The sequence below is a fragment of the Borostomias antarcticus genome (genome assembly GCF_949987555.1).
Source record: "Borostomias antarcticus genome assembly, contig: scaffold_212, whole genome shotgun sequence".
Lineage (NCBI taxonomy): Eukaryota > Metazoa > Chordata > Actinopteri > Stomiiformes > Stomiidae > Borostomias > Borostomias antarcticus.
Genome location: NW_028176612.1, coordinates 67,416 through 91,516, shown reverse-complemented (window position 1 = coordinate 91,516; position 24,101 = coordinate 67,416). Strand labels below are relative to the sequence as shown.

Genomic DNA, 24,101 nt, shown 5'->3' with positions numbered 1-24,101 from the left:
ACAGAAGCATTGGGACCTTCACTTAACACCTTCATGCTTTCATCACGTCCCATTCTGATACGGAGTTGGTCCCTTTGCAGCTTTAAACAGAAATGTTAATATTGTTCAGTTATTGGTTACATATAATCCATATCTAACCTGAGCAGAGAGGAGGTTTGAGTTCCAGCTCTCAGACCAGTCTCTGGTTTGATTTAGGTACATGTTAGCTTTGTTAGTTAACTATCTTGCTTCTAGAACCTCTCATACACAACAGCCACCTTCTAGAAGTGCAACCATTCTGAAATTATACACTGTTAGTGCTCGGTCTAAACATTAGCAAAAGAAAAAAGAAGAAGCATAATCACGGTAAAAAGACGAAAAAAATACACGATTATGTCACATAATTGTGATTTAGCGATTATATGGGTCTAGTCTTCCTGGAGTCCCAATTAAAATCAGTACAAACAAATATGGTAAAAACATTAACAACACGTTAATTAATTAAAACATAGTACTATACTATAATCAGGCCAAAAGCCCCCATATTGGGGCGAAGACCGCGTGCTGTAGCCCAGGCCTGAGACTGTTCTCCCTGTCCTCGCCTGTCTCTCCTTATGCTGGTCTCTCTGTGTTTGTGTTCATGTTATTTTAACCACATGTTCATGCGGTCACACACACACACACACACACACACACACACACACACACTCTCACACACACTCACACACACACACATTCACACACACACACACACACACACACACACACACACACACACACACACACTCCTGTAGGGGGACAGATATAGAGGTTTACTCATTGAAAGTGCTCTTTTTATATAACCTGCAAAACACACACACAGACACACACAACATGGGAGTGTAAAACTGATTGATTGATTAATAACCTGCAAATCCCATGTTCAGTTCTAAACAGATTCAGGGACATTTCATGGCCTTCTTAATGTGGTTAACTGAAAATGCTGGGTTTCCCACATGTGGGTATTGAATATACTGTATTTTTTGTATTATATTTACTTATATTTACAGATCAGATGGTGAATGTGCAGACGCCAGAGGTCGCTGTCCATCTGCTGAAACCGGACTGATTTTGAGTGCATTGTGGGAAAAGTAGTTTCGACAAGAATGAAGCTTAGTGGATCATACCACTTTGGGAAGTACTTATTAAAACATACCGCTTTTTTCACATTGATGTTAAAACAAATTGAGGTTAGATAGTGTGTTTGCAAATATGAGTTGTCATACGTGTGTTAAGACTATTTAGACTATAGTTTAATGAGAGAAACGCGAAATTACTAAACGACCCCCCCCTTTCATCGTAAAAGTACGGGGGCCAGATATAAAAATTCTTCCCTGACCCCTCTCAACAAGGCGATCGAGCTCCAGGAGTATGTTTGTCTACCGGCTAAGAACATTTGTAAAGCAATACATTACATTAAATTACATTTCAGAGTAAGAGAGGCTAAAAAAAATGTTGTAGCCATCATTGCTGAGTAGTACATTTCCCCTGAGTAGTAGGCCTAAATTGTAACCTTATTTTTTATTTTTAAATAAATAAAGCACCTATCTATCTATCTGTCTATAAAAACCTTTAATCATCTGCTGCCCTCTAGTGGAAACACGTGGCAAGCCATGTTTCACACGCTCCTCAACCACGTCCATGTCCGTCTGGTCACTCATATATCCAACAACCTACAGATAAAACACTTATCAGCACACGGTGTGATTATTGATTATATTATTATTAATCACGTCCTGAAACTGGGAGAACAAGAGCTCTGAAAACCCCCCATATTTTCCAATCCGTCTCATTCCATCTCTGTTAGTTTTGAAACAACGACTTTAAATTGGGCAGTAGCGGCCACCGTACACACTCCTCCCTCGTCTGTCAACTAGGCCCAATCCCAAACCACCCCCTACACACTCCACCTCCTCCCCTCGTCTGTCAACTAGTCGCTTCTAACTTTACCGGTTTACCGGTGTTCGTTTCTGCTTCTCGAGCCCTACCGAACACACACCGTCTTCTTCCACCCCTACCGGACACACCGTCTTCCTCCACCCCTACCGGACATGTTCACGACTACCGGCTCGCGTGGGCTCTGTAAGTACCGGCCGCTCGAGACCGTTGGTTTACCGACTTCCCGGTTCTCCCTGGTCTCTCCCTGGTCTCTCTCTGGTCTCTCTCTGGTCTCTCCCTGGTCTCTCCCTGGTCTCTTCCTGGTCTCTCTCTGGTCTCTCTCTGGTCTCTTCCTGGTCTCTCTCTGGTCTCTCTCCCTGGTCTCTCCCTGGTCTCTTCCTGGTCTCTCTCTGGTCTCTCTCTGGTCTCTTCCTGGTCTCTCTCTGGTCTCTCTCCCTAGTCTCTCTCTGGTCTCTCTCGGGTCTCTCCCTGGTCTCTTCCTGGTCTCTTCCTGGTCTCTCCCTGGTCTCTTCCTGGTCTCTCCCTGGTCTCTCTCTGGTCTCTCCCTGGTCTCTCTCTGGTCTCTCCCTGGTCTCTCTCTGGTCTCCCTGGTCTCTCTCTGGTCTCTCCCTGGTCTCTCTCTGGTCTCTCTCTGGTCTCTTCCTGGTCTCTCTCTGGTCTCTCTCTGGTCTCTCCCTGGTCTCTCCCTGGTCTCTCTCTGGTCTCTCCCTGGTCTCTCCCTGGTCTCTCTCTGGTCTCTCTGGTCTCTCCCTGGTCTCTCCCTGGTCTCTCTCTGGTCTCTCCCTGGTCTCTCCCTGGTCTCTCTCTGGTCTCTCCCTGGTCTCTCTCTGGTCTCTCTCTGGTCTCTCTCTGGTCTCTCCCTGGTCTCTCCCTGGTCTCTCTCTGGTCTCTCCCTGGTCTCTCCCTGGTCTCTCTCTGGTCTCTCCCTAGTCTCTCTCTGGTCTCTACCTGGTCTCTCTCTGGTCTCTCCCTGGTCTCTCCCTGGTCTCTCCCTGGTCTCTCTCTGGTCTCTCCCTGGTCTCTCCCTGGTCTCTCTCTGGTCTCTCTCTGCTATCTAAACGGTTACTAGCTTTGAAGCTAATGTCAGTGGTTTCGGTGCTAAGCTAACTTAGCTACATTACAGACCCGTTTATTCCAGTACCTCGGCCCTGTCTATAGCTAAGTATGCTAGCCACTTCCCTAGCTACGCTAGCGTTAGCTAGCTACGTTGCTAACGGGCTAGCCATGAAAAGCACTTGGCTTTTATGACAGCTAGGCTAACGACGACGTTATTTATGTCTTCGTTCAGTTTAATTACAGGCTAGTTAGCTAACTATCCCATAGCTAACTATATAGTATGTTCATACTGACTAACGTAGCTACATAGCTAGCTAGCCCCACACCTGGCTACTTGGTTAGCCAGCTAGCTGCCCCACACCTCTCCTGGCTACTTGGTTAGCTAGCTAGCTAGCCCCACACCTGGCTACTTGGTTAGCTATCTAGCTGCCCCACACCTGGCTACTTGGTTAGCTAGCTAGCTGCCCCACACCTCTCCTGGCTACTTGGTTAGCTAGCTAGCTGCCCCACACCTCTCCTGGCTACTTGGTTAGCAAGCTAGCTGCCCCACACCTCTCCTGGCTACTTGGTTAGCTAGCTAGCTGCCCCACACCTCTCCTGGCTACTTGGTTAGCTAGCTAGCTGCCCCACACCTGGCTACTTGGTTAGCTAGCTAGCTGCCCCACACCTGGCTACTTGGTTAGCTAGCTAGCTAGCCCCACACCTGGCTACTTGGTTAGCTAGCTAGCTAGCTGCCCCACACCTGGCTACTTGGTTAGCTAGCTAGCTAGCACCACACCTGGCTACTTGGTTAGCTAGCTAGCTGCCCCACACCTGGCTACTTGGTTAGCTAGCTAGCTGCCCCACACCTGGCTACTTGGTTAGCTAGCTAGCTGCCCCACACCTGGCTACTTGGTTAGCTAGCTAGCTGCCCCACACCTTGCTACTTGGTTAGCTAGCTAGCTGCCCCACACCTGGCTACTTGGTTAGCTAGCTAGCTAGCCCCACACCTGGCTACTTGGTTAGCTAGCTAGCTAGCTGCCCCACACCTGGCTACTTGGTTAGCTAGCTAGCTAGCTGCCCCACACCTGGCTACTTGGATAGCTAGCTAGCTGCCCCACACCTGGCTACTTGGTTAGCTAGCTAGCTGCCCCACACCTCTCCTGGCTACTTGGTTAGCTAGCTAGCTGCCCCACACCTCTCCTGGCTACTTGGTTAGCTAGCTAGCTGCCCCACACCTCTCCTGACTACTTGGTTAGCTAGCTAGCTAGCCCCACACCTGGCTACTTGGTTAGCTAGCTAGCTAGCCCCACACCTGGCTACTTGGTTAGCTAGCTAGCTAGCTGCCCCACACCTGGCTACTTGGTTAGCTAGCTAGCTAGCTGCCCCACACCTGGCTACTTGGATAGCTAGCTAGCTGCCCCACACCTGGCTACTTGGTTAGCTAGCTAGCTGCCCCACACCTCTCCTGGCTACTTGGTTAGCTAGCTAGCTGCCCCACACCTCTCCTGGCTACTTGGTTAGCTAGCTAGCTGCCCCACACCTCTCCTGACTACTTGGTTAGCTAGCTAGCTAGCCCCACACCTGGCTACTTGGTTAGCTAGCTAGCTAGCCCCACACCTGGCTACTTGGTTAGCTAGCTAGCTGCCCCCACACCTGGCTACTTGGTTAGCTAGCTAGCTAGGACCACACCTGGCTACTTGGTTAGCTAGCTAGCTGCCCCCACACCTGGCTACTTGGTTAGCTAGCTAGCTGCCCCACACCTGGCTACTTGGTTAGCTAGCTAGCTGCCCCACACCTGGCTTCTTGGTTAGCTAGCTAGCTGCCCCACACCTGGCTACTTGGTTAGCTAGCTAGCTGCCCCACACCTTGCTACTTGGTTAGCTAGCTAGCTGCCCCACACCTGGCTACTTGGTTAGCTAGCTAGCTTCCCCACACCTGGCTACTTGGTTAGCTAGCTAGCTGCCCCACACCTGGCTACTTGGTTAGCTAGCTAGCTAGCCCCACACCTGGCTACTTGGTTAGCTAGCTAGCTAGCTGCCCCACACCTGGCTACTTGGTTAGCTAGCTAGCTAGCTGCCCCACACCTGGCTACTTGGATAGCTAGCTAGCTGCCCCACACCTGGCTACTTGGTTAGCTAGCTAGCTGCCCCACACCTCTCCTGGCTACTTGGTTAGCTAGCTAGCTGCCCCACACCTCTCCTGGCTACTTGGTTAGCTAGCTAGCTGCCCCACACCTCTCCTGACTACTTGGTTAGCTAGCTAGCTAGCCCCACACCTGGCTACTTGGTTAGCTAGCTAGCTGCCCCACACCTCTCCTGGCTACTTGGTTAGCTAGCTAGCTGCCCCACACCTCTCCTGACTACTTGGTTAGCTAGCTAGCTAGCCCCACACCTGGCTACTTGGTTAGCTAGCTAGCTAGCCCCACACCTGGCTACTTGGTTAGCTAGCTAGCTGCCCCCACACCTGGCTACTTGGTTAGCTAGCTAGCTAGGACCACACCTGGCTACTTGGTTAGCTAGCTAGCTGCCCCCACACCTGGCTACTTGGTTAGCTAGCTAGCTGCCCCACACCTGGCTACTTGGTTAGCTAGCTAGCTGCCCCACACCTGGCTTCTTGGTTAGCTAGCTAGCTGCCCCACACCTGGCTACTTGGTTAGCTAGCTAGCTGCCCCACACCTTGCTACTTGGTTAGCTAGCTAGCTGCCCCACACCTGGCTACTTGGTTAGCTAGCTAGCTTCCCCACACCTGGCTACTTGGTTAGCTAGCTAGCTGCCCCACACCTGGCTACTTGGTTAGCTAGCTGCCCCACACCTGGCTACTTGGTTAGCTAGCTAGCTAGCCCCACACCTGGCTACTTGGTTAGCTAGCTAGCCCCACACCTGGCTACTTGGTTAGCTAGCTAGCCCCACACCTGGCTACTTGGTTAGCTAGCTAGCTGCCCCACACCTCTCCTGGCTACTTGGTTAGCTAGCTAGCTGCCCCACACCTCTCCTGGCTACTTGGTTAGCTAGCTAGCTAGCACCACACCTGGCTACTTGGTTAGCTAGCTAGCTGCCCCCACCCCTGGCTACTTGGTTAGCTAGCTAGCTGCCCCACAGCTCTCCTGGCTACTTGGTTAGCTAGCTAGCTGCCCCACACCTCACCTGGCTACTTGGTTAGCTAGCTAGCTGCCCCACACCTCACCTGGCTACTTGGTTAGCTAGCTAGCTAGCCCCACACCTGGCTACTTGGTTAGCTAGCTAGCTGCCCCACACCTGGCTACTTGGTTAGCTAGCTAGCTGCCCCACACCTGGCTACTTGGTTAGCTAGCTAGCTAGCCCCACACCTGGCTACTTGGTTAGCTAGCTAGCTGCCCCACACCTCTCCTGGCTACTTGGTTAGCTAGCTAGCTTCCCCACACCTGGCTACTTGGTTAGCTAGCTAGCTGCCCCACACCTGGCTACTTGGTTAGCTAGCTAGCTAGCCCCACACCTGGCTACTTGGTTAGCTAGCTAGCTAGCTGCCCCACACCTGGCTACTTGGTTAGCTAGCTAGCTAGCTGCCCCACACCTGGCTACTTGGATAGCTAGCTAGCTGCCCCACACCTGGCTACTTGGTTAGCTAGCTAGCTGCCCCACACCTCTCCTGGCTACTTGGTTAGCTAGCTAGCTGCCCCACACCTGGCTACTTGGTTAGCTAGCTAGCTGCCCCACACCTGGCTACTTGGTTAGCTAGCTAGCTAGCCCCACACCTGGCTACTTGGTTAGCTAGCTAGCTGCCCCACACCTCTCCTGGCTACTTGGTTAGCTAGCTAGCTGCCCCACACCTCTCCTGGCTACTTGGTTAGCTAGCTAGCTGCCCCACACCTCTCCTGGCTACTTGGTTAGCTAGCTAGCTAGCACCACACCTGGCTACTTGGTTAGCTAGCTAGCTGCCCCCACACCTGGCTACTTGGTTAGCTAGCTAGCTGCCCCACACCTCTCCTGGCTACTTGGTTAGCTAGATAGCTAGCCCCACACCTGGCTACTTGGTTAGCTAGCTAGCTAGCCCCACACCTGGCTACTTGGTTAGCTAGCTAGCTGCCCCACACCTGGCTACTTGGTTAGCTAGCTAGCTAGCCCCACACCTGGCTACTTGGTTAGCTAGCTAGCTGCCCCACACCTGGCTACTTGGTTAGCTAGCTAGCTGCCCCACACCTTTCCTGGCTACTTGGTTAGCTAGCTAGCTGCCCCACACCTCTCCTGGCTACTTGGTTAGCTAGCTAGCTAGCCCCACACCTGGCTACTTGGTTAGCTAGCTAGCTAGCTGCCCCACACCTGGCTACTTGGTTAGCTAGCTAGCTAGCTGCCCCACACCTGGCTACTTGGATAGCTAGCTAGCTGCCCCACACCTGGCTACTTGGTTAGCTAGCTAGCTGCCCCACACCTCTCCTGGCTACTTGGTTAGCTAGCTAGCTGCCCCACACCTGGCTACTTGGTTAGCTAGCTAGCTGCCCCACACCTGGCTACTTGGTTAGCTAGCTAGCTAGCCCCACACCTGGCTACTTGGTTAGCTAGCTAGCTGCCCCACACCTCTCCTGGCTACTTGGTTAGCTAGCTAGCTGCCCCACACCTCTCCTGGCTACTTGGTTAGCTAGCTAGCTGCCCCACACCTCTCCTGGCTACTTGGTTAGCTAGCTAGCTAGCACCACACCTGGCTACTTGGTTAGCTAGCTAGCTGCCCCCACACCTGGCTACTTGGTTAGCTAGCTAGCTGCCCCACACCTCTCCTGGCTACTTGGTTAGCTAGATAGCTAGCCCCACACCTGGCTACTTGGTTAGCTAGCTAGCTAGCCCCACACCTGGCTACTTGGTTAGCTAGCTAGCTGCTCCACACCTGGCTACTTGGTTAGCTAGCTAGCTGCCCCACACCTGGCTACTTGGTTAGCTAGCTAGCTGCCCCACACCTGGCTACTTGGTTAGCTAGCTAGCTGCCCCACACCTGGCTACTTGGTTAGCTAGCTAGCTAGCCCCACACCTGGCTACTTGGTTAGCTAGCTAGCTGCCCCACACCTGGCTACTTGGTTAGCTAGCTAGCTGCCCCACACCTTTCCTGGCTACTTGGTTAGCTAGCTAGCTGCCCCACACCTCTCCTGGCTACTTGGTTAGCTAGCTAGCTGCCCCACACCTCTCCTGGCTACTTGGTTAGCTAGCTAGCTGCCCCACACCTCTCCTGGCTACTTGGTTAGCTAGCTAGCTAGCACCACACCTGGCTACTTGGTTAGCTAGCTAGCTGCCCCCACACCTGGCTACTTGGTTAGCTAGCTAGCTGCCCCACACCTCTCCTGGCTACTTGGTTAGCTAGATAGCTAGCCCCACACCTGGCTACTTGGTTAGCTAGCTAGCTAGCCCCACACCTGGCTACTTGGTTAGCTAGCTAGCTGCCCCACACCTGGCTACTTGGTTAGCTAGCTAGCTAGCCCCACACCTGGCTACTTGGTTAGCTAGCTAGCTGCCCCACACCTGGCTACTTGGTTAGCTAGCTAGCTGCCCCACACCTCTCCTGGCTACTTGGTTAGCTAGCTAGCTGCCCCACACCTCTCCTGGCTACTTGGTTAGCAAGCTAGCTGCCCCACACCTCTCCTGGCTACTTGGTTAGCTAGCTAGCTGCCCCACACCTCTCCTGGCTACTTGGTTAGCTAGCTAGCTGCCCCACACCTCTCCTGGCTACTTGGTTAGCTAGCTAGCTGCCCCACACCTCTCCTGGCTACTTGGTTAGCTAGCTAGCTGCCCAACACCTGGCTACTTGGTTAGCTAGCTAGCTGCCCCACACCTGGCTACTTGGTTAGCTAGCTAGCTAGCCCCACACCTGGCTACTTGGTTAGCTAGCTAGCTGCCCCACACCTGGCTACTTGGTTAGCTAGCTAGCTGCCCCCACACCTGGCTACTTGGTTAGCTAGCTAGCTGCCCCCACACCTGGCTACTTGGTTAGCTAGCTAGCTAGCCCCACACCTGGCTACTTGGTTAGCTAGCTAGCCCCACACCTGGCTACTTGGTTAGCTAGCTAGCCCCACACCTGGCTACTTGGTTAGCTAGCTAGCTGCCCCACACCTCTCCTGGCTACTTGGTTAGCTAGCTAGCTAGCACCACACCTGGCTACTTGGTTAGCTAGCTAGCTGCCCCCACCCCTGGCTACTTGGTTAGCTAGCTAGCTGCCCCACACCTGGCTACTTGGTTAGCTAGCTAGCTAGCCCCACACCTGGCTACTTGGTTAGCTAGCTAGCTAGCTAGCTGCCCCACACCTGGCTACTTGGATAGCTAGCTAGCTGCCCCACACCTGGCTACTTGGTTAGCTAGCTAGCTGCCCCCACACCTGGCTACTTGGTTAGCTAGCTAGCTAGCCCCACACCTGGCTACTTGGTTAGCTAGCTAGCCCCACACCTGGCTACTTGGTTAGCTAGCTAGCCCCACACCTGGCTACTTGGTTAGCTAGCTAGCTGCCCCACACCTCTCCTGGCTACTTGGTTAGCTAGCTAGCTGCCCCACACCTCTCCTGGCTACTTGGTTAGCTAGCTAGCTGCCCCACACCTCTCCTGGCTACTTGGTTAGCTAGCTAGCTGCCCCACACCTCTCCTGGCTACTTGGTTAGCAAGCTAGCTGCCCCACACCTCTCCTGGCTACTTGGTTAGCTAGCTAGCTGCCCCACACCTCTCCTGGCTACTTGGTTAGCTAGCTAGCTGCCCCACACCTCTCCTGGCTACTTGGTTAGCTAGCTAGCTGCCCCACACCTGGCTACTTGGTTAGCTAGCTAGCTGCCCCACACCTGGCTACTTGGTTAGCTAGCTAGCTGCCCCACACCTCTCCTGGCTACTTGGTTAGCTAGCTAGCTGCCCCACACCTCTCCTGGCTACTTGGTTAGCAAGCTAGCTGCCCCACACCTCTCCTGGCTACTTGGTTAGCTAGCTAGCTGCCCCACACCTCTCCTGGCTACTTGGTTAGCTAGCTAGCTGCCCCACACCTCTCCTGGCTACTTGGTTAGCTAGCTAGCTGCCCCACACCTGGCTACTTGGTTAGCTAGCTAGCTGCCCCACACCTGGCTACTTGGTTAGCTAGCTAGCTAGCCCCACACCTGGCTACTTGGTTAGCTAGCTAGCTGCTCCACACCTGGCTACTTGGTTAGCTAGCTAGCTGCCCCACACCTGGCTACTTGGTTAGCTAGCTAGCTGCCCCACACCTGGCTACTTGGTTAGCTAGCTAGCTGCCCCACACCTGGCTACTTGGTTAGCTAGCTAGCTAGCCCCACACCTGGCTACTTGGTTAGCTAGCTAGCTGCCCCACACCTGGCTACTTGGTTAGCTAGCTAGCTGCCCCCACACCTGGCTACTTGGTTAGCTAGCTAGCTGCCCCACACCTCTCCTGGCTACTTGGTTAGCTAGATAGCTAGCCCCACACCTGGCTACTTGGTTAGCTAGCTAGCTAGCCCCACACCTGGCTACTTGGTTAGCTAGCTAGCTGCTCCACACCTGGCTACTTGGTTAGCTATCTAGCTGCCCCACACCTGGCTACTTGGTTAGCTAGCTAGCTGCCCCACACCTCTCCTGGCTACTTGGTTAGCTAGCTAGCTGCCCCACACCTCTCCTGGCTACTTGGTTAGCAAGCTAGCTGCCCCACACCTCTCCTGGCTACTTGGTTAGCTAGCTAGCTGCCCCACACCTCTCCTGGCTACTTGGTTAGCTAGCTAGCTGCCCCACACCTCTCCTGGCTACTTGGTTAGCTAGCTAGCTGCCCCACACCTCTCCTGGCTACTTGGTTAGCTAGCTAGCTGCCCAACACCTGGCTACTTGGTTAGCTAGCTAGCTGCCCCACACCTGGCTACTTGGTTAGCTAGCTAGCTAGCCCCACACCTGGCTACTTGGTTAGCTAGCTAGCTGCCCCACACCTGGCTACTTGGTTAGCTAGCTAGCTGCCCCCACACCTGGCTACTTGGTTAGCTAGCTAGCTGCCCCCACACCTGGCTACTTGGTTAGCTAGCTAGCTAGCCCCACACCTGGCTACTTGGTTAGCTAGCTAGCCCCACACCTGGCTACTTGGTTAGCTAGCTAGCCCCACACCTGGCTACTTGGTTAGCTAGCTAGCTGCCCCACACCTCTCCTGGCTACTTGGTTAGCTAGCTAGCTGCCCCACACCTCTCCTGGCTACTTGGTTAGCTAGCTAGCTGCCCCACACCTCTCCTGGCTACTTGGTTAGCTAGCTAGCTGCCCAACACCTGGCTACTTGGTTAGCTAGCTAGCTGCCCCACACCTGGCTACTTGGTTAGCTAGCTAGCTAGCCCCACACCTGGCTACTTGGTTAGCTAGCTAGCTGCCCCACACCTGGCTACTTGGTTAGCTAGCTAGCTGCCCCCACACCTGGCTACTTGGTTAGCTAGCTAGCTGCCCCCACACCTGGCTACTTGGTTAGCTAGCTAGCTAGCCCCACACCTGGCTACTTGGTTAGCTAGCTAGCCCCACACCTGGCTACTTGGTTAGCTAGCTAGCCCCACACCTGGCTACTTGGTTAGCTAGCTAGCTGCCCCACACCTCTCCTGGCTACTTGGTTAGCTAGCTAGCTAGCACCACACCTGGCTACTTGGTTAGCTAGCTAGCTGCCCCCACCCCTGGCTACTTGGTTAGCTAGCTAGCTGCCCCACACCTGGCTACTTGGTTAGCTAGCTAGCTAGCCCCACACCTGGCTACTTGGTTAGCTAGCTAGCTAGCTAGCTGCCCCACACCTGGCTACTTGGATAGCTAGCTAGCTGCCCCACACCTGGCTACTTGGTTAGCTAGCTAGCTGCCCCCACACCTGGCTACTTGGTTAGCTAGCTAGCTAGCCCCACACCTGGCTACTTGGTTAGCTAGCTAGCCCCACACCTGGCTACTTGGTTAGCTAGCTAGCCCCACACCTGGCTACTTGGTTAGCTAGCTAGCTGCCCCACACCTCTCCTGGCTACTTGGTTAGCTAGCTAGCTGCCCCACACCTCTCCTGGCTACTTGGTTAGCTAGCTAGCTGCCCCACACCTCTCCTGGCTACTTGGTTAGCTAGCTAGCTGCCCCACACCTCTCCTGGCTACTTGGTTAGCAAGCTAGCTGCCCCACACCTCTCCTGGCTACTTGGTTAGCTAGCTAGCTGCCCCACACCTCTCCTGGCTACTTGGTTAGCTAGCTAGCTGCCCCACACCTCTCCTGGCTACTTGGTTAGCTAGCTAGCTGCCCCACACCTGGCTACTTGGTTAGCTAGCTAGCTGCCCCACACCTCTCCTGGCTACTTGGTTAGCTAGCTAGCTGCCCCACACCTCTCCTGGCTACTTGGTTAGCAAGCTAGCTGCCCCACACCTCTCCTGGCTACTTGGTTAGCTAGCTAGCTAGCCCCACACCTGGCTACTTGGTTAGCTAGCTAGCTGCCCCACACCTGGCTACTTGGTTAGCTAGCTAGCTGCCCCACACCTTTCCTGGCTACTTGGTTAGCTAGCTAGCTGCCCCACACCTCTCCTGGCTACTTGGTTAGCTAGCTAGCTGCCCCACACCTCTCCTGGCTACTTGGTTAGCAAGCTAGCTGCCCCACACCTCTCCTGGCTACTTGGTTAGCTAGCTAGCTGCCCCACACCTCTCCTGGCTACTTGGTTAGCTAGCTAGCTGCCCCACACCTCTCCTGGCTACTTGGTTAGCTAGCTAGCTAGCACCACACCTGGCTACTTGGTTAGCTAGCTAGCTGCCCCCACACCTGGCTACTTGGTTAGCTAGCTAGCTGCCCCACACCTCTCCTGGCTACTTGGTTAGCTAGATAGCTAGCCCCACACCTGGCTACTTGGTTAGCTAGCTAGCTAGCCCCACACCTGGCTACTTGGTTAGCTAGCTAGCTGCCCCACACCTGGCTACTTGGTTAGCTAGCTAGCTAGCCCCACACCTGGCTACTTGGTTAGCTAGCTAGCTGCCCCACACCTGGCTACTTGGTTAGCTAGCTAGCTGCCCCACACCTCTCCTGGCTACTTGGTTAGCTAGCTAGCTGCCCCACACCTCTCCTGGCTACTTGGTTAGCAAGCTAGCTGCCCCACACCTCTCCTGGCTACTTGGTTAGCTAGCTAGCTGCCCCACACCTCTCCTGGCTACTTGGTTAGCTAGCTAGCTGCCCCACACCTCTCCTGGCTACTTGGTTAGCTAGCTAGCTGCCCCACACCTGGCTACTTGGTTAGCTAGCTAGCTAGCCCCACACCTCTCCTGGCTACTTGGTTAGCTAGCTAGCTGCCCCACACCTGGCTACTTGGTTAGCTAGCTAGCTAGCCCCACACCTGGCTACTTGGTTAGCTAGCTAGCTAGCTAGCTGCCCCACACCTGGCTACTTGGATAGCTAGCTAGCTGCCCCACACCTGGCTACTTGGATAGCTAGCTAGCTGCCCCACACCTGGCTACTTGGTTAGCTAGCTAGCTGCCCCCACACCTGGCTACTTGGTTAGCTAGCTAGCTAGCCCCACACCTGGCTACTTGGTTAGCTAGCTAGCCCCACACCTGGCTACTTGGTTAGCTAGCTAGCCCCACACCTGGCTACTTGGTTAGCTAGCTAGCTGCCCCACACCTGGCTACTTGGTTAGCTAGCTAGCTAGCCCCACACCTGGCTACTTGGTTAGCTAGCTAGCTGCCCCACACCTGGCTACTTGGTTAGCTAGCTAGCTGCCCCCACACCTGGCTACTTGGTTAGCTAGCTAGCTAGCCCCACACCTGGCTACTTGGTTAGCTAGCTAGCCCCACACCTGGCTACTTGGTTAGCTAGCTAGCCCCACACCTGGCTACTTGGTTAGCTAGCTAGCTGCCCCACACCTGGCTACTTGGTTAGCTAGCTAGCTGCCCCACACCTTTCCTGGCTACTTGGTTAGCTAGCTAGCTGCCCCACACCTCTCCTGGCTACTTGGTTAGCTAGCTAGCTGCCCCACACCTCTCCTGGCTACTTGGTTAGCTAGCTAGCTAGCACCACACCTGGCTACTTGGTTAGCTAGCTAGCTGCCCCCACACCTGGCTACTTGGTTAGCTAGCTAGCTGCCCCACACCTCTCCTGGCTACTTGGTTAGCTAGATAGCTAGCCCCACACCTGGCTACTTGGTTAGCTAGCTAGCTAGCCCCACACCTGGCTACTTGGTTAGCTAGCTAGCTGCCCCACACCTCTCCTGGCTACTTGGTTAGCAAGCTAGCTGCCCCACACCTCTCCTGGCTACTTGGTTAGCTAGCTAGCTGCCCCACACCTCTCCTGGCTACTTGGTTAGCTAGCTAGCTGCCCCACACCTCTCCTGGCTACTTGGTTAGCAAGCTAGCTGCCCCACACCTCTCCTGGCTACTTGGTTAGCTAGCTAGCTGCCCCACACCTCTCCTGGCTACTTGGTTAGCTAGCTAGCTGCCCCACACCTCTCCTGGCTACTTGGTTAGCTAGCTAGCTGCCCCACACCTGGCTACTTGGTTAGCTAGCTAGCTGCCCCACACCTGGCTACTTGGTTAGCTAGCTAGCTAGCCCCACACCTCTCCTGGCTACTTGGTTAGCTAGCTAGCTGCCCCACACCTGGCTACTTGGTTAGCTAGCTAGCTAGCCCCACACCTGGCTACTTGGTTAGCTAGCTAGCTAGCTAGCTGCCCCACACCTGGCTACTTGGATAGCTAGCTAGCTGCCCCACACCTGGCTACTTGGTTAGCTAGCTAGCTGCCCCCACACCTGGCTACTTGGTTAGCTAGCTAGCTGCCCCACACCTCTCCTGGCTACTTGGTTAGCAAGCTAGCTGCCCCACACCTCTCCTGGCTACTTGGTTAGCTAGCTAGCTGCCCCACACCTCTCCTGGCTACTTGGTTAGCTAGCTAGCTGCCCCACACCTCTCCTGGCTACTTGGTTAGCTAGCTAGCTGCCCCACACCTCTCCTGGCTACTTGGTTAGCAAGCTAGCTGCCCCACACCTCTCCTGGCTACTTGGTTAGCTAGCTAGCTGCCCCACACCTCTCCTGGCTACTTGGTTAGCTAGCTAGCTGCCCCACACCTCTCCTGGCTACTTGGTTAGCTAGCTAGCTGCCCCACACCTGGCTACTTGGTTAGCTAGCTAGCTAGCCCCACACCTCTCCTGGCTACTTGGTTAGCTAGCTAGCTGCCCCACACCTGGCTACTTGGTTAGCTAGCTAGCTAGCCCCACACCTGGCTACTTGGTTAGCTAGCTAGCTAGCTAGCTGCCCCACACCTGGCTACTTGGATAGCTAGCTAGCTGCCCCACACCTGGCTACTTGGATAGCTAGCTAGCTGCCCCACACCTGGCTACTTGGTTAGCTAGCTAGCTGCCCCCACACCTGGCTACTTGGTTAGCTAGCTAGCTAGCCCCACACCTGGCTACTTGGTTAGCTAGCTAGCCCCACACCTGGCTACTTGGTTAGCTAGCTAGCCCCACACCTGGCTACTTGGTTAGCTAGCTAGCTGCCCCACACCTGGCTACTTGGTTAGCTAGCTAGCTAGCCCCACACCTGGCTACTTGGTTAGCTAGCTAGCTGCCCCACACCTGGCTACTTGGTTAGCTAGCTAGCTGCCCCCACACCTGGCTACTTGGTTAGCTAGCTAGCTAGCCCCACACCTGGCTACTTGGTTAGCTAGCTAGCCCCACACCTGGCTACTTGGTTAGCTAGCTAGCCCCACACCTGGCTACTTGGTTAGCTAGCTAGCTGCCCCACACCTCTCCTGGCTACTTGGTTAGCTAGATAGCTAGCCCCACACCTGGCTACTTGGTTAGCTAGCTAGCTAGCCCCACACCTGGCTACTTGGTTAGCTAGCTAGCTGCCCCACACCTGGCTACTTGGTTAGCTAGCTAGCTAGCCCCACACCTGGCTACTTGGTTAGCTAGCTAGCTGCCCCACACCTGGCTACTTGGTTAGCTAGCTAGCTGCCCCACACCTGGCTACTTGGTTAGCTAGCTAGCTGCCCCACACCTCTCCTGGCTACTTGGTTAGCTAGATAGCTAGCCCCACACCTGGCTACTTGGTTAGCTAGCTAGCTAGCCCCACACCTGGCTACTTGGTTAGCTAGCTAGCTGCCCCACACCTGGCTACTTGGTTAGCTAGCTAGCTAGCCCCACACCTGGCTACTTGGTTAGCTAGCTAGCTGCCCCACACCTGGCTACTTGGTTAGCTAGCTAGCTGCCCCACACCTCTCCTGGCTACTTGGTTAGCTAGCTAGCTGCCCCACACCTCTCCTGGCTACTTGGTTAGCAAGCTAGCTGCCCCACACCTCTCCTGGCTACTTGGTTAGCTAGCTAGCTGCCCCACACCTCTCCTGGCTACTTGGTTAGCTAGCTAGCTGCCCCACACCTCTCCTGGCTACTTGGTTAGCTAGCTAGCTGCCCCACACCTGGCTACTTGGTTAGCTAGCTAGCTAGCCCCACACCTCTCCTGGCTACTTGGTTAGCTAGCTAGCTGCCCCACACCTGGCTACTTGGTTAGCTAGCTAGCTAGCCCCACACCTGGCTACTTGGTTAGCTAGCTAGCTAGCTAGCTGCCCCACACCTGGCTACTTGGATAGCTAGCTAGCTGCCCCACACCTGGCTACTTGGATAGCTAGCTAGCTGCCCCACACCTGGCTACTTGGTTAGCTAGCTAGCTGCCCCCACACCTGGCTACTTGGTTAGCTAGCTAGCTAGCCCCACACCTGGCTACTTGGTTAGCTAGCTAGCCCCACACCTGGCTACTTGGTTAGCTAGCTAGCCCCACACCTGGCTACTTGGTTAGCTAGCTAGCTGCCCCACACCTGGCTACTTGGTTAGCTAGCTAGCTAGCCCCACACCTGGCTACTTGGTTAGCTAGCTAGCTGCCCCACACCTGGCTACTTGGTTAGCTAGCTAGCTGCCCCCACACCTGGCTACTTGGTTAGCTAGCTAGCTAGCCCCACACCTGGCTACTTGGTTAGCTAGCTAGCCCCACACCTGGCTACTTGGTTAGCTAGCTAGCCCCACACCTGGCTACTTGGTTAGCTAGCTAGCTGCCCCACACCTGGCTACTTGGTTAGCTAGCTAGCTGCCCCACACCTTTCCTGGCTACTTGGTTAGCTAGCTAGCTGCCCCACACCTCTCCTGGCTACTTGGTTAGCTAGCTAGCTGCCCCACACCTCTCCTGGCTACTTGGTTAGCTAGCTAGCTAGCACCACACCTGGCTACTTGGTTAGCTAGCTAGCTGCCCCCACACCTGGCTACTTGGTTAGCTAGCTAGCTGCCCCACACCTCTCCTGGCTACTTGGTTAGCTAGATAGCTAGCCCCACACCTGGCTACTTGGTTAGCTAGCTAGCTAGCCCCACACCTGGCTACTTGGTTAGCTAGCTAGCTGCCCCACACCTCTCCTGGCTACTTGGTTAGCAAGCTAGCTGCCCCACACCTCTCCTGGCTACTTGGTTAGCTAGCTAGCTGCCCCACACCTCTCCTGGCTACTTGGTTAGCTAGCTAGCTGCCCCACACCTCTCCTGGCTACTTGGTTAGCAAGCTAGCTGCCCCACACCTCTCCTGGCTACTTGGTTAGCTAGCTAGCTGCCCCACACCTCTCCTGGCTACTTGGTTAGCTAGCTAGCTGCCCCACACCTCTCCTGGCTACTTGGTTAGCTAGCTAGCTGCCCCACACCTGGCTACTTGGTTAGCTAGCTAGCTGCCCCACACCTGGCTACTTGGTTAGCTAGCTAGCTAGCCCCACACCTCTCCTGGCTACTTGGTTAGCTAGCTAGCTGCCCCACACCTGGCTACTTGGTTAGCTAGCTAGCTGCCCCACACCTCTCCTGGCTACTTGGTTAGCAAGCTAGCTGCCCCACACCTCTCCTGGCTACTTGGTTAGCTAGCTAGCTGCCCCACACCTCTCCTGGCTACTTGGTTAGCTAGCTAGCTGCCCCACACCTCTCCTGGCTACTTGGTTAGCTAGCTAGCTAGCACCACACCTGGCTACTTGGTTAGCTAGCTAGCTGCCCCCACACCTGGCTACTTGGTTAGCTAGCTAGCTGCCCCACACCTCTCCTGGCTACTTGGTTAGCTAGATAGCTAGCCCCACACCTGGCTACTTGGTTAGCTAGCTAGCTAGCCCCACACCTGGCTACTTGGTTAGCTAGCTAGCTGCCCCACACCTGGCTACTTGGTTAGCTAGCTAGCTAGCCCCACACCTGGCTACTTGGTTAGCTAGCTAGCTGCCCCACACCTGGCTACTTGGTTAGCTAGCTAGCTGCCCCACACCTCTCCTGGCTACTTGGTTAGCTAGCTAGCTGCCCCACACCTCTCCTGGCTACTTGGTTAGCAAGCTAGCTGCCCCACACCTCTCCTGGCTACTTGGTTAGCTAGCTAGCTGCCCCACACCTCTCCTGGCTACTTGGTTAGCTAGCTAGCTGCCCCACACCTCTCCTGGCTACTTGGTTAGCTAGCTAGCTGCCCCACACCTCTCCTGGCTACTTGGTTAGCTAGCTAGCTGCCCCACACCTCTCCTGGCTACTTGGTTAGCTAGCTAGCTGCCCCACACCTGGCTACTTGGTTAGCTAGCTAGCTGCCCCACACCTGGCTACTTGGTTAGCTAGCTAGCTAGCCCCACACCTCTCCTGGCTACTTGGTTAGCTAGCTAGCTGCCCCACACCTGGCTACTTGGTTAGCTAGCTAGCTAGCCCCACACCTGGCTACTTGGTTAGCTAGCTAGCTAGCTAGCTGCCCCACACCTGGCTACTTGGATAGCTAGCTAGCTGCCCCACACCTGGCTACTTGGTTAGCTAGCTAGCTGCCCCCACACCTGGCTACTTGGTTAGCTAGCTAGCTAGCCCCACACCTGGCTACTTGGTTAGCTAGCTAGCCCCACACCTGGCTACTTGGTTAGCTAGCTAGCCCCACACCTGGCTACTTGGTTAGCTAGCTAGCTGCCCCACACCTGGCTACTTGGTTAGCTAGCTAGCTAGCCCCACACCTGGCTACTTGGTTAGCTAGCTAGCTAGCTAGCTGCCCCACACCTGGCTACTTGGATAGCTAGCTAGCTGCCCCACACCTGGCTACTTGGTTAGCTAGCTAGCTGCCCCCACACCTGGCTACTTGGTTAGCTAGCTAGCTAGCCCCACACCTGGCTACTTGGTTAGCTAGCTAGCCCCACACCTGGCTACTTGGTTAGCTAGCTAGCCCCACACCTGGCTACTTGGTTAGCTAGCTAGCTGCCCCACACCTCTCCTGGCTACTTGGTTAGCTAGCTAGCTAGCACCACACCTGGCTACTTGGTTAGCTAGCTAGCTGCCCCCACCCCTGGCTACTTGGTTAGCTAGCTAGCTGCCCCACACCTGGCTACTTGGTTAGCTAGCTAGCTAGCCCCACACCTGGCTACTTGGTTAGCTAGCTAGCTAGCTAGCTGCCCCACACCTGGCTACTTGGATAGCTAGCTAGCTGCCCCACACCTGGCTACTTGGTTAGCTAGCTAGCTGCCCCCACACCTGGCTACTTGGTTAGCTAGCTAGCTAGCCCCACACCTGGCTACTTGGTTAGCTAGCTAGCCCCACACCTGGCTACTTGGTTAGCTAGCTAGCCCCACACCTGGCTACTTGGTTAGCTAGCTAGCTGCCCCACACCTCTCCTGGCTACTTGGTTAGCTAGCTAGCTGCCCCACACCTCTCCTGGCTACTTGGTTAGCTAGCTAGCTGCCCCACACCTCTCCTGGCTACTTGGTTAGCTAGCTAGCTGCCCCACACCTCTCCTGGCTACTTGGTTAGCTAGCTAGCTGCCCCACACCTGGCTACTTGGTTAGCTAGCTAGCTAGCCCCACACCTGGCTACTTGGTTAGCTAGCTAGCTGCCCCACACCTGGCTACTTGGTTAGCTAGCTAGCTGCCCCACACCTTTCCTGGCTACTTGGTTAGCTAGCTAGCTGCCCCACACCTCTCCTGGCTACTTGGTTAGCTAGCTAGCTGCCCCACACCTCTCCTGGCTACTTGGTTAGCAAGCTAGCTGCCCCACACCTCTCCTGGCTACTTGGTTAGCTAGCTAGCTGCCCCACACCTCTCCTGGCTACTTGGTTAGCTAGCTAGCTGCCCCACACCTCTCCTGGCTACTTGGTTAGCTAGCTAGCTAGCACCACACCTGGCTACTTGGTTAGCTAGCTAGCTGCCCCCACACCTGGCTACTTGGTTAGCTAGCTAGCTGCCCCACACCTCTCCTGGCTACTTGGTTAGCTAGCTAGCTAGCCCCACACCTGGCTACTTGGTTAGCTAGCTAGCTGCTCCACACCTGGCTACTTGGTTAGCTAGCTAGCTGCCCCACACCTGGCTACTTGGTTAGCTAGCTAGCTGCCCCACACCTGGCTTCTTGGTTAGCTAGCTAGCTGCCCCACACCTGGCTACTTGGTTAGCTAGCTAGCTGCCCCACACCTGGCTACTTGGTTAGCTAGCTAGCTAGCCCCACACCTGGCTACTTGGTTAGCTAGCTAGCTGCCCCACACCTCTCCTGGCTACTTGGTTAGCTAGCTAGCTGCCCCACACCTTTCCTGGCTACTTGGTTAGCTAGCTAGCTGCCCCACACCTCTCCTGGCTACTTGGTTAGCTAGCTAGCTGCCCCACACCTCTCCTGGCTACTTGGTTAGCAAGCTAGCTGCCCCACACCTCTCCTGGCTACTTGGTTAGCTAGCTAGCTGCCCCACACCTCTCCTGGCTACTTGGTTAGCTAGCTAGCTGCCCCACACCTCTCCTGGCTACTTGGTTAGCTAGCTAGCTAGCACCACACCTGGCTACTTGGTTAGCTAGCTAGCTGCCCCCACACCTGGCTACTTGGTTAGCTAGCTAGCTGCCCCACACCTCTCCTGGCTACTTGGTTAGCTAGATAGCTAGCCCCACACCTGGCTACTTGGTTAGCTAGCTAGCTAGCCCCACACCTGGCTACTTGGTTAGCTAGCTAGCTGCTCCACACCTGGCTACTTGGTTAGCTAGCTAGCTGCCCCACACCTGGCTACTTGGTTAGCTAGCTAGCTGCCCCACACCTCTCCTGGCTACTTGGTTAGCTAGCTAGCTGCCCCACACCTCTCCTGGCTACTTGGTTAGCTAGCTAGCTGCCCCACACCTCTCCTGGCTACTTGGTTAGCTAGCTAGCTGCCCCACACCTGGCTACTTGGTTAGCTAGCTAGCTGCCCCACACCTGGCTACTTGGTTAGCTAGCTAGCTGCCCCACACCTCTCCTGGCTACTTGGTTAGCTAGCTAGCTGCCCCACACCTCTCCTGGCTACTTGGTTAGCAAGCTAGCTGCCCCACACCTCTCCTGGCTACTTGGTTAGCTAGCTAGCTGCCCCACACCTCTCCTGGCTACTTGGTTAGCTAGCTAGCTGCCCCACACCTCTCCTGGCTACTTGGTTAGCTAGCTAGCTGCCCCACACCTGGCTACTTGGTTAGCTAGCTAGCTGCCCCACACCTGGCTACTTGGTTAGCTAGCTAGCTGCCCCACACCTTTCCTGGCTACTTGGTTAGCTAGCTAGCTGCCCCACACCTCTCCTGGCTACTTGGTTAGCTAGCTAGCTGCCCCACACCTCTCCTGGCTACTTGGTTAGCAAGCTAGCTGCCCCACACCTCTCCTGGCTACTTGGTTAGCTAGCTAGCTGCCCCACACCTCTCCTGGCTACTTGGTTAGCTAGCTAGCTGCCCCACACCTCTCCTGGCTACTTGGTTAGCTAGCTAGCTAGCACCACACCTGGCTACTTGGTTAGCTAGCTAGCTGCCCCCACACCTGGCTACTTGGTTAGCTAGCTAGCTGCCCCACACCTCTCCTGGCTACTTGGTTAGCTAGCTAGCTGCCCCACACCTCTCCTGGCTACTTGGTTAGCTAGCTAGCTGCCCCACACCTCTCCTGGCTACTTGGTTAGCTAGCTAGCTAGCACCACACCTGGCTACTTGGTTAGCTAGCTAGCTGCCCCCACACCTGGCTACTTGGTTAGCTAGCTAGCTGCCCCCACACCTGGCTACTTGGTTAGCTAGCTAGCTGCCCCACACCTCTCCTGGCTACTTGGTTAGCTAGATAGCTAGCCCCACACCTGGCTACTTGGTTAGCTAGCTAGCTAGCCCCACACCTGGCTACTTGGTTAGCTAGCTAGCTGCTCCACACCTGGCTACTTGGTTAGCTAGCTAGCTGCCCCACACCTGGCTACATGGTTAGCTAGCTAGCTGCTCCACACCTGGCTACTTGGTTAGCTAGCTAGCTGCCCCCACACCTGGCTACTTGGTTAGCTAGCTAGCTGCCCCACACCTGGCTACTTGGTTAGCTAGCTAGCTAGCCCCACACCTGGCTACTTGGTTAGCTAGCTAACTGCCCCCACACCTGGCTACTTGGTTAGCTAGCTAGCTGCCCCACACCTCTCCTGGCTACTTGGTTAGCTAGATAGCTAGCCCCACACCTGGCTACTTGGTTAGCTAGCTAGCTAGCCCCACACCTGGCTACTTGGTTAGCTAGCTAGCTGCTCCACACCTGGCTACTTGGTTAGCTAGCTAGCTGCCCCACACCTGGCTACTTGGTTAGCTAGCTAGCTGCCCCACACCTGGCTACTTGGTTAGCTAGCTAGCTAGCCCCACACCTGGCTACTTGGTTAGCTAGCTAGCTGCCCCACACCTGGCTACTTGGTTAGCTAGCTAGCTGCCCCACACCTTTCCTGGCTACTTGGTTAGCTAGCTAGCTGCCCCACACCTCTCCTGGCTACTTGGTTAGCTAGCTAGCTGCCCCACACCTCTCCTGGCTACTTGGTTAGCAAGCTAGCTGCCCCACACCTCTCCTGGCTACTTGGTTAGCTAGCTAGCTGCCCCACACCTCTCCTGGCTACTTGGTTAGCTAGCTAGCTGCCCCACACCTCTCCTGGCTACTTGGTTAGCTAGCTAGCTAGCACCACACCTGGCTACTTGGTTAGCTAGCTAGCTGCCCCCACACCTGGCTACTTGGTTAGCTAGCTAGCTGCCCCACACCTCTCCTGGCTACTTGGTTAGCTAGCTAGCTAGCCCCACACCTGGCTACTTGGTTAGCTAGCTAGCTGCTCCACACCTGGCTACTTGGTTAGCTAGCTAGCTGCCCCACACCTGGCTACTTGGTTAGCTAGCTAGCTGCCCCACACCTGGCTACTTGGTTAGCTAGCTAGCTGCCCCACACCTGGCTACTTGGTTAGCTAGCTAGCTAGCCCCACACCTGGCTACTTGGTTAGCTAGCTAGCTGCCCCACACCTGGCTACTTGGTTAGCTAGCTAGCTGCCCCACACCTTTCCTGGCTACTTGGTTAGCTAGCTAGCTGCCCCACACCTCTCCTGGCTATTTGGTTAGCTAGCTAGCTGCCCCACACCTCTCCTGGCTACTTGGTTAGCAAGCTAGCTGCCCCACACCTCTCCTGGCTACTTGGTTAGCTAGCTAGCTGCCCCACACCTCTCCTGGCTACTTGGTTAGCTAGCTAGCTGCCCCACACCTCTCCTGGCTACTTGGTTAGCTAGCTAGCTAGCACCACACCTGGCTACTTGGTTAGCTAGCTAGCTGCCCCCACACCTGGCTACTTGGTTAGCTAGCTAGCTGCCCCACACCTCTCCTGGCTACTTGGTTAGCTAGATAGCTAGCCCCACACCTGGCTACTTGGTTAGCTAGCTAGCTAGCCCCACACCTGGCTACTTGGTTAGCTAGCTAGCTGCTCCACACCTGGCTACTTGGTTAGCTAGCTAGCTGCCCCACACCTGGCTACTTGGTTAGCTAGCTAGCTGCCCCACACCTCTCCTGGCTACTTGGTTAGCTAGCTAGCTGCCCCACACCTCTCCTGGCTACTTGGTTAGCTAGCTAGCTGCCCCACACCTCTCCTGGCTACTTGGTTAGCTAGCTAGCTGCCCCACACCTGGCTACTTGGTTAGCTAGCTAGCTGCCCCACACCTGGCTACTTGGTTAGCTAGCTAGCTGCCCCACACCTCTCCTGGCTACTTGGTTAGCTAGCTAGCTGCCCCACACCTCTCCTGGCTACTTGGTTAGCAAGCTAGCTGCCCCACACCTCTCCTGGCTACTTGGTTAGCTAGCTAGCTGCCCCACACCTCTCCTGGCTACTTGGTTAGCTAGCTAGCTGCCCCACACCTCTCCTGGCTACTTGGTTAGCTAGCTAGCTGCCCCACACCTGGCTACTTGGTTAGCTAGCTAGCTGCCCCACACCTGGCTACTTGGTTAGCTA

At 55.2% G+C, this 24,101-nt stretch overlaps 1 protein-coding gene across 1 annotated transcript in view; it reads left to right on the top strand.

Moving 5' to 3' along the window:
* The first annotated feature begins 2,052 nt into the window (after positions 1-2,052).
* ubac2 (UBA domain containing 2) overlaps positions 2,053-24,101 on the top strand; it is an 82,183-nt gene continuing 60,134 nt past the window's right edge. The window contains exon 1 of the mRNA XM_084462179.1: positions 2,053-2,100. Within this exon, the coding sequence (XP_084318305.1) occupies positions 2,070-2,100 (31 nt within the window). The 5' untranslated portion in view covers positions 2,053-2,069. The remainder of the gene's footprint in view (positions 2,101-24,101) is intronic.